General features: G+C 37.6%; 1 protein-coding gene across 1 annotated transcript in view; it reads left to right on the forward strand.

Moving 5' to 3' along the window:
* LOC107296650 (vomeronasal type-2 receptor 26-like) overlaps nt 1-8,906 on the forward strand; it is a 37,781-nt gene extending 28,875 nt beyond the window's left edge. The window contains exon 2 of the mRNA XM_015825996.1: nt 8,152-8,906. Within this exon, the coding sequence (XP_015681482.1) occupies nt 8,152-8,906 (755 nt within the window). The remainder of the gene's footprint in view (nt 1-8,151) is intronic.
* Nucleotides 8,907-10,774: the final 1,868 nt, after the last annotated feature.

Consider the following 10,774-nt stretch of genomic DNA (forward strand, 5'->3'; position numbering starts at 1 on the left):
CTTTGAAGAAGAACTTGACTCCCTCTTCTTTGGAGCAGCCCCTGAGATATTGGAAGACTGCTATCGTGTCCCCCCTCGTCCTTCTCTTTATTAAACCAATTAGAGTCCCCAAACACTATTAGCACAAACAAATTTCATTTAAAAAATTCTTGATTTTATATTAGGAACTGTCATCTCTCTGTCTTTTTTGCCACTTGAGAAAAACCTAAAAGGATGCTGCACAAAGAATCTAAAATTGTCAAAATAGAGAAAAGTAGGGCCATCTTCAGTAAGGTTGGCACACTGAAAGGCATCAGCTGCTACAAATGTACCTTCCAAGAATTGAGTTAAATCTTCCAAACTCCTTACAATGAATATACTTGTATTTGTGGAGCTCCAGAAATAGAAGATGTAATACAGCTATTATTTTGAATGTGAATTACAGTATTTAAGAAAGAGGGAGATCAATATCTTGGATTGCACTTTAGAGAAACAATCTAATGGCATCCTAATATTTTTTAAAAAGTATTTTCTCTGTGCTCAGAATTCAAAAATTATATATCATAAAGCCCTTTTCAGAAAGAAATTATGATCTGATTATAGTAAATTCTGGGGTTACAAAGAAATACTGTTTTCATTCTTTATGCTTATTCTACTTATTTTTCTAAATTCTGTTTTTACATGCAGTCTTGTTAATGTTCTGTGTCTTATATTCTGTATCTTGATATGCCCTAATGACTAATCAGCAGGAAATGTTCTAATATGTGCATGAGAAAAAAGTTGGATTCATTAAAAGCTAAAAAATGGGACTTGGTAGGACCCCAAATGTAACACAGAATTCTTCATTGTTTTTTCAGGTCAGTGATAGAATTGCTTCAGAGGCTCTGAGTGATAAAACTCAGTTCCCTTTTTTCCATCCGATGCTCCCCAAAGAAGAGATCATGTACCCAGGAATTGTCCAAATTCTCCTCCATTTTGGATGGACCCTGATTGGTCTCTTTGCTCCAGACACAGAGAAGGGAGAGAATTTCATGAGGACTTTTACTCCTATGCTTGTCAAGAATAGAATTTGTGTTGTTATATCACAACGATTCTCAACAACTGGACATACAGCATTCCTCAGGGATGCCCTCTCTAAGTGGAGACAAGTCAATGTCTTTGTTCACTTCATAGAATTTGATTCCCTTTTGGACAGAATTCTTTCCTTCCATTCAGCACTTGAAGGTTTGTCAGGACCCATTGAAGGGAAAGTCTGGATCATGACAGTGGCTGCAGTATATTTAATGAAAAAGGATTGGCGTCTCAAACATGTCCATAGTATTTGGAGCTTTCCTTTTCAGTGGAAAAAGAGTTGGAGAAAAGATGATTCCTATAAAGATCCTTTCTTTGTGGAACCTGAATTTCAAGCTGAGTATTTTCACTGTTCTGTTTCAAAACACACCTTTTCTGTCAAAGGTCAGAGAAGATGCACCCAGAAAGCACCAGTGGAGACCCAAAAGAAAAAGAATAGGATGCAAATCCAAAATAATGGCTATACCTACAGTGTCATTAAGATTCTGGCCCATGCCTTAAGTGCTGCATCCAAACCCCAGAGGAGAAGGAAGAAGGGTGAAGAGAGGTTGGGAGCTCCAAGGCTGCAGCCGTGGAAGGTATGGGGTCCCAACAAGGATCCATCAAAGTAAATTCCTTTTCAGAGTCTTTTGTGCTCTCTGGGCTTTGTTGTTTAAGATTTTAAGCTTCTGTACAACATCTCCTACTTATGGGAAGAGTGCTGCATCCTCCCTTCAACACCCAAGACCTTTTATATATTCAGGAAAAAAATTCCCAGACTTTTTCTGATTTTTTTAGCTCCTTTTAACTAGGACAAGAAACAATGATTGGAAACTGATCAAAGAGAGATGCAACCTGGAATTAAGGAGAAACTTCCTAACAGTGAGGACAATTAACCAGTGGAACAGCTTGTCTCCAGAAATCATGGGCGCTCCGTCACTGGAGATTTTTAAGAAGAGACTAGACAGTCACTTGTCTGAGATGGTATAGGTTCTCCTACTTGAGCAGGGGGCTGGACTAGAAGACCTCCAAGGTCCCTTCCAGCTCTGCTCTATTCTATTCTATTCTATTCTATTCTATTCTATTTTCTGTTCCAACATGGCCCTTCTGCTTGATGTCGTTCCTCAAGGCTTAAAGCAGCTCTTTTGATCTCTTCCTCCCCTTCTTTGTCCTTGAATAAACCTGATGAAAATTCTGTGCAGTTTCTTCTCCAAATGTGATGCCTGCAAGAGGACCTGGTATCATTCCACTGGATCATTAATGACATTATCGACAAATTAATAATACGGTTATTATCATAACATTAAAATATTACTACTACTTTATTATAATCAGTAACCATTCTACACACAGAATAATGTGAGAAAAAGTACAAATGAAATATTAATACAGATTATAGCTCTCATTCATTGCATTCACACAATCGTGTATCAAGTCCTGCATGCTAACAATTAATTAGTTTCCTATTGAATTTTACTCATGTATCTCTCTCTAACATAAAATCATATTTTTATTTTCTGGAAGCTGTAAGGCCCTGCCTCAGCTGAATCTCTCAAGAAAGCAGAACTCTTGAAACTGGCATTGTTTCAAGAGGAACTTTTATTGAGAGTCAGTGACAGTAAAAGAAGGCAGGCAGAATCTGAACTTCCCAGGTGAAATTGTTAGGCTAAACCCCATTGTTCAAAACCCCTCCCAACTGCTCAGTCCATAGGAGCCAATCCAGAGGTGAAAAAGAGGTTGTGAGAACTCCAGATGGAAACTGTGGTAAGATGTTTCCAGGCATCTCTTCCTTGGTGAGGTGAGGCAGATGACCTTGGGCAGTGGAACTGAGCCACTTAATTATCTCATACCATCCAGCACTCAATTGACTAGATCCCCATTCATCACATCATGAAGCACTTTGTTAATTCTTTGCTAAAAACAAGTTATACTACCAGCATTCACACAATCTGTTAACGAAGTATAATGATATGTGTGAATGAGTTCGGAGAACCAGAGAAAGAGATGTAGGGAAGGATCAGATAAGATGGGATTTTTTGGGGGGGCAACCCACAACTGCGTAACCGGCAGAGAAAGAAACTCAGAAAAAGTCCTCCCTTAATGTTTTGACTGTTAAAAGAGAAGGTGAAAGATTTGTACTTTCACACTGCAAGATTTTGTTAATATAGCCTTACAATAAAGTAGAATTATTTCATCTGGTCATTTTTCCTATCTCCTCTACCTGAATGAAGATTAGCCTTGCAACTTTCTTCTTAACAAATCCTTGCTTTCTGGTAATCACCATATTGTTTGCAAGGAGTTTATGAATACTCTACTTATTTGTGTATTTTGTTTACTTGAAAGGTGACCTTTGCTAGATTGTTATATATGATTGACTATTTTTTCAATTACACTTTGTCAATATACATTTTATCAGTATACTACATGATTTAGAAATATTGCTGAATCTTTGTACTTCAATTTTGAAGATAATGGTAACACTTGTTCTCCCAACTCACAATATTTGCAAGTTAAACAACCAACGAAGAAAGATTCAAATGTAAAAAGTGATAAGAGATAAGAAACCAAGATTTCTGCTTTTAAATTCCTGGATATTTCCATTCTAGTTCCATCCGTTTCTAAAGAAGAGGGAATTGTACAATCTTTCCCTGCTGAAAGTGTACTTGGATCAGAATGGAGACATAGTAGCAGATCTTGATATTATTAGTATGGTAGTTCTCCCCAAGGACGATCCTATCAACAAGCAATTGGGGAGTTTTGAAAGACAAAGACATATAATCAGCCAAGATGCTTTGTCACAGTTAAAGTTGCTCAACAAGGTGGGGAAAATATTGATCTCTTTTCTCTTTTTTCCAAAGCTGTTTCCAGTGGGCTAAACCCAGTCAAAAAAGTGGGTAACCTTCACTGAGAACTGTATTTGTGGAGTAAAATTTATTTGCTGCCCATCTCACTATTTATAATGGCTTGAAAACTGAAGTACTGAAGCATCGCTTTGCTGCAAAAAAAATATATCAGAAATTAATAAGGGACAATTTTGAGGGAAATATTACTTAGATTTGGGCATTGGCTTGTAAGAGTGCACTTTATCTTAAAATCCCTTGAATGCAACTGTTTATCTTGATTGTTAGGACACACTGAGAGCCTACAAATCAAACTAATTGTATTCTTTCAACAGAAAGGACCTTGTGTTGGATACCTTGTGTTGAATATCCCTTTCACACATAAGACTCACACTCATGACCCATGTGGTGCACCAAAAGATCCCTGACTCACCCTTATTGTAGAACACATTCTCATGACCTCACCTCCATCTCACCTCATTATAGTTTTAGAAATTAGTCAGCCAGGTTTAGTTTTAGTTCACCAGGATGTCAGCCATATAAATTGAATGAAGAATATCTTTAAGATTGACAGCCCTTCTCTGTAAGGAAATTTCCATTTTTATTTTAACTGGGAGATAATTTTGGACGGCTTTGAAAGGGAAGCAGCTTTGCAATGTTTTATGTACTCCAGAAGAAACCTTTCCAGATCCTATTGGTCAAAAGTTTATTTCTTCCTCAAAGTTTTATTCTAGTTTAATAAATCGAATGAAATGAAAATATAATCTATATTTTACAACAAAGTTCACTCTAATATTTAGTATTTGTGAATATTTTAAAATAAAGCATTTATGAAGAATGGAGGAATGCATGTTAATTCCACTATGAGGAGGAACCCACCTATTGCCACTTCATGGTTAAATCTTTTCTCAATTTCATCCATCCAGACTTTGTTAAGCAGAAAGCTACTTTATTGTAATCTGATAAATCAGAAAAAACAGGGAGGAACTGAATGAAGCATTTTCTTGCAATTGTATCTCCTGCCACCATTTGGAAGGGGTCAGAGATTTCATATTTGCCTACTTGAAGCCCAGAGACGACTTGGCTGATGTTCATGTCTACCTCCATCTTACATGGATGGTGAGTCCTGACATATTTTCTTTGGCATTTCTTCTTTTTCATTTTAGTCTCTGCCTCAGTCTAAATGTGTGGAAAAATGCCTTCCTGGATTTGTCAAGAAGGCTCGAGAAGGAGAGCCAGTTTGCTGCTACGACTGCATTCCTTGTCCAGAAGGGACCATCTCCACTCAGGAAGGTGGGTGACACCATAGAGAAACTTTGATCAATATGCATGTTAAAGACACGTGTAAGTTTGATTGTTTAGTTCTTAATTTTTATGGTGTCCAATTTCTTCCCTAATGGGAGGGAAAAGAAAAAGATCTTGCAGGATGAGGTAGGATTGGATAGGAAATGGTATAAGATTTCCTGTCTGAGCAGGGGGGTGGACTAGATGACCTCCAAGGTCCCTTCCAACTTTATTATTATTATTATTATTATTATTATTATTATTATTATTATTATTATTATTATTATTGTTGTTGTTGTTGTTGTTGTTGTTGTTGTTGTTGTTTTGTTGATGTTGTTGTTGTTGTTGTTATTATTATTATTATTATTATTATTATTATTATTATTATTATTATTATCTTTCATTTGCCAGTGTGGATGTTTCCATCCATTTTTTTACTTTCTTAGAAATATCTGCATTCTTTGTAACTTGACGAATGATTTTAGATCAATGGGATTTGTATACCTAAATCAACTTTACATTACAGGCCAAAAGAAACATCAATCAATTCTGCAATTAATCAGTTAATTTTTATCAAGATCATAAATCTTTATAAACTGAAATATCTAATTGGGAAGAACAATGTATACTATAGGGGGTACCTTGCTCAATAGTAGTAACTGTGAGAGGGATCTCGGAGTCCTAGTGGAAAATCACTTAAATATGAGCCAGCAGTGTGCTGCAGCCTCCAAAAAAGCCAACACAGTGCTGGGCTGCATTAACAGAGGGATAGAATCAAGATCACGTGAAGTATTAATACCACTTTACAATGCCTTATTAAGGCCACACTTGGAATACTGCATCCAGTTTTGGTCACCACGATGTAAAAAAGATGCTGAGACTCTAGAAAGAGTACAGAGAAGAGCAACAAAGATGACTAGGGGACTGGAGGCTAAAACATATAAGGAACTGGAATTGAGTATGTCTAGTTTAACAAAGAGAAGGACGAAGGGGGACATGATAGCAGTGTTCCAATATCTCAGGGGCTGCCACAAAGAAGAGGGAGTCAAGCTATTCTCCAAGGAACCTGAAGGCAGGACAAGAAGCAACGGGTGGAAACTGATCAAGGAGAGAAGCAACTTAGAACTAAGGAGAAACTTCCTGACAGTTAGAACAATTAACCAATGAAACAACCTGCCTCCAGAAGCGGTGAATGCTCCAACACTGGAAGTTTTTAAGAAGAGACTGGACAGCCATTTGTCTGAAATGGTGTAGGGTTCCTGCCTGAGCAGGGGGTTTGACTCGATGACCTCCAAGGTCCCTTCCAACTTTATTATTATTATTATTATTATTATTATTATTATTATTATTATTATTATTATTATTATTATTATTATTATTATTATTATTATTATTATTATTATTATTATTATTATTACTGTGCTTAACCCTTTTTTGGTAAACATATGTCCATCATGTGACAAAAGTTAAAAAAAATAAAGAAATAATTAGGAAAGGAAAAAACAAAATGCTCAGATGGCAGACTTATTTTTTTCTGCTTCCTTTGTTGTCCAAAAATGGGTAATAATAATAATAATAATTAGGGTAAGCCTGGCACACAACCAATCAGAGCCAGACATGAGAGACGGACTTTTGTAATAAACTTTTATTGAAGTGCTGCGGTGCCAACCCCTAAGGGGGTTGAGATCTTAAAAAATAGCAAAGCATCATGTTTTATACGGTTGTTTTGAAGAAATGGGGAAGTAAAATTTCACAGAACCTTTATCATTTTGGGAGTTCTACCTTGTGTTTAGTATATGTGTCTGTTCATCTGTGGAGTTGTATCATTTTCTCCATAGAATTGTCTTACACAAAGCTCTATGTGTCCTTTATCTTTATTTGCGGTTATGGTTGCTTATTTTTTGTAACTTAATTCCTGGCAGTATTATTATGTTTCCTTTATTTCAAACTAACATATGTAGTACATTTTCTTTATTCTTTCCTACGATGGGTGTCTATTGATTCTTAATAGATGAGCCATCAGGTGGGTCAATCATCAGTAACTGAGCTTAAACGTTCATATGCCCATCATCTGAAATAAATAAATAAATAAATAAAATATTAAATAAATAAGAAAACAAAAAAGGTAAAGGGGCAGACTTGATGGATCACTAGGTCTTTTTCTGCCATCAGTTTCTATTTCTGTTTTTATCCCACACTCATGGGGTTGCTCTTGAAAAACACCTTGAATTTACAGATGGTCCAGAATGCAAAGCCATGCACAATGTTGGTTTTCCTTATGTTATTCCACAGGACACCCTTATTGTGCTGGCTGCACAGGCTCCCCATTTCTTTCCAAATGCAATTCAATTCACCTTTCAAACCCTCCATGAGACAGAACAAGGGTATCTGTAGGGCTTCCTCTCCTTGAGGATATCTGCTTGTCCCACCAGAGCAGATATAATTGGCATGCAAAAGATCTGTTCCCTAAAACATTGCCACTTTTTGGGTCCTCACAAGCCTGCCTTTTCTGGTGCAGTTCCTGCCCTATTGAACCCACTTCCCCTTGAAATCCAATAGGCCCCCATCTGCTTAAACTACGGGAGAGTTGCTACTTCTCCCAGATATTTGGGATAAGAATCTGGTGGATTACCTCATAGAAGGAAAGTTGTGGCACCAGATATTTCTTCTTTTAATTTTATTATGTTGTTTTGGCATTTATTTGTTTTTTATATTGGGGATTTTTTTTTGCTGGACTATAAGAATATACCATTTACTGAGGCTTTCCCATCTCTCAGTATCACATCTCATCCAAAGGTTTTTTTGAAATTAGAAAGACTATAAAAGAAATGTTACTTTCTTTTCTCAGATATCAAAAAATGCACCAAGTGCCCAGATGATCAATATCCAACCAAGAACCGAGTCAAATGTATTACAAAGAAAATAACCTTCCTGTCCTATGAAGAACATTTGGGCATCATCCTCATTTCTTTTGCTCTACTCTTGTTCCTAACCACAGGCCTTGTTTTAATCATATTCCTTAAATACCTAGAAACTCCCATTGTCAAAGCCAACAACCGGGACCTCTCCTTTATCCTCCTCGTCTCCCTCCTGCTTTGTTTTTTGTCTCCCTTTCTCTTCATTGGACAACCAAGGAAAGCCACATGTCTTCTCCGACAAACAATGTTCAGTATTGTCTTCTCAGTAGCCGTGTCTTCTGTGTTGTCCAAAACAATCACGGTAGTGCTGGCCTTCCTGGCCTCAAAACCAGGGAACAAGATGAGGAGATGGTTGGGGAAGAGTTTGGCCAACTCCATCATCCTTTCTTGTTCAGGTGTCCAAATTTTTATCTGTGTCATGTGGCTGGGAGTTTCTCCACCATTCCCTGACTCTGACCTGCACTCCCAGCCTGGAGAGATCATCCTTCAATGCAACGAAGGCTCTGTCACTTTGTTTTATATTGTCCTTGGCTACATGGGTTTCCTGGCTGCCATTTGCTTCACGGTGGCTTTCCTGGCCAGAAACCTGCCTGGGGCCTTCAATGAAGCCAGACTGATCACCTTCAGCATGCTTGTCTTTTGCAGTGTCTGGGTCTCCTTCCTGCCCACCTACCAGAGCAGCAAAGGAAAATCTATGGTGGCCGTGCAGGTTTTCTCCATCCTGTCTTCTGGTGCTGGGCTGTTAGGTTGCATCTTCTTCCCCAAATGTTACATTATCATCCTGAGGCCAGATCTAAATACTAAGGAACATCTAATGGTAACAGCAGGGACCTGATAATGAAATTGTTATTTACGCTCATAACATTTGATTATTGATTGCAATTGTTGTGGGTTTATATGCTTCATTTTCCCCTAGTTGACACTTTGGTTATTTAAAATCCAAGGAAATTAAAAAAGTTAGATTAATAAAATTAAAATCTAACATAATCATCAAATAATAAAATTAATTAATAATTAATATTTGTGTTTTTTAAACTTTTGGTAGCCCTCCTTTTCCTCACCATACAGGTTAGCTAATATTTAATAATAATAATAATAATAATAATAATAATAATAATAATAATAATAATAATAATAATAATAATAATAATAAAGTTGGAAGGGACCTTGGAGTTCATCTAGTCCAATCCCCAGCTCAGACAGGAATCCCTATACCATTTCGGACAAATGGCTGTGCAGTCTCTTCTTAAAAACTTTCAGTGTTGGAGCATGCACCATTCCTGGAGGCAGGTTGTTCCACTGGTTAATTGTTCTAACTATCAGGAAGTTTCTCCTTAGTTCTAGGTTGCTTCTCTCCTTGATTAGTTTCCATCCATTGTTTCTTGTCTTGCCTTCAGGTGCTTTGGAGAATAGCTTGACTCCCTCTTCTTTGCGGCAACCCCTGAGATATTGGAACATTGCTATCATGTCCCCCCTCGTCCTTCTCTTCATTAAACTAGACATACCCAATTCAAGCAACTGTTCCTTATATGTTTTAGCCTCCAGTCCCCTAATAATCTTTGTTGCTTTTCTCTGTATTCTTTCTAGAGTCTCAACATCTTTTTTACATCGTGGTAACCAAAACTGGATGCAGTATTCCAAGTGTGGCCTTACCAAGGCATTGTAAAGTGGTATTAATACTTCACATGATCTTGATTCTATCCCTCTGTTAATGCAGCCTAGCACTGTGTTGGCTTTTTTGGCAGCTGCAGCACACTACATTCTGAATTACCTCTGGCAAGGCTTTGATTTCTTTCCCCTGGGTAAACCTTTGCAGTTCATCCAATTCTGTTTCTGTGAATACTTTATTTCGTATTATAAATCGGTGTTGATCTGTTAGTTTCTGTTCTGTTATTTCTGATTCTGGATGTTGTTCTTCCAAGAACTGGTGCATTCATTTTAGATATCCTCTTCTTGTTGGACTTGATCTGTAATACCAATTCATTATTTCTTTGTTTTCAATCACTGTGTATTTGTGATGGGTAAACACCTTTGGACTGCTTTAAGCTTTGTAGGTATATTCATGGTTAATTAGGAAGTTCTCAACCTCATCTCCTTCATGATTCTTTCAGAATTTGTATTTCACTGATTGTATTGGGCGGAGAATGGTTAGTCTAGAAGCTGCAGTGTTGCAACTTCAACAGCTGTAATTCGATTTGGTGCTTCTTTTGTTTTTCTCCCGATCGGCTCTTTCTCTGTAATCTCCATTTATTTAAGTTCCAGATCAACTTTCACCCTTTTCGTGGCTTCCTCTCTCTTAGCCTCCCGTTCCAGCTTCTCTGGGCTGAGGTGCTGAGCAGGCTTTCCTCCTTCTGGTGAGGAATCTTCTTTAGCAGACATCTTTATAGCATACAGGTATCTTTGCCACTTCTCAATGTGTGGCTGCCCTAGCACCACCTAGCCTGTCCATTGTTGCCAGTTTCTGTGGGGGTGGGGGAATTAAAGACCTGTGGTTGGTATGTGACCTTTGCTGATTGTCAGATAATTTTTTTTCTAACCCCCCCTTTTGATTCTCTCATTGCCCCCTAATGTTCAATATCCCACTTCTATCACCATATAATAATGGAAAGGGTCGAACTTTCCCCTTGTCTGAGCGAGTTCATTTCTGAAGAAACCCACGTATGGAGGAGTAGCTACTGGCCAATTCGGTCTCCTTGCTCCCTC

The sequence above is a fragment of the Protobothrops mucrosquamatus genome, unplaced genomic scaffold, assembly GCF_001527695.2.
Source record: "Protobothrops mucrosquamatus isolate PMUCROS unplaced genomic scaffold, P.Mucros_1.0 scaffold2921, whole genome shotgun sequence".
Taxonomy (NCBI): Eukaryota; Metazoa; Chordata; class Lepidosauria; order Squamata; family Viperidae; genus Protobothrops; species Protobothrops mucrosquamatus.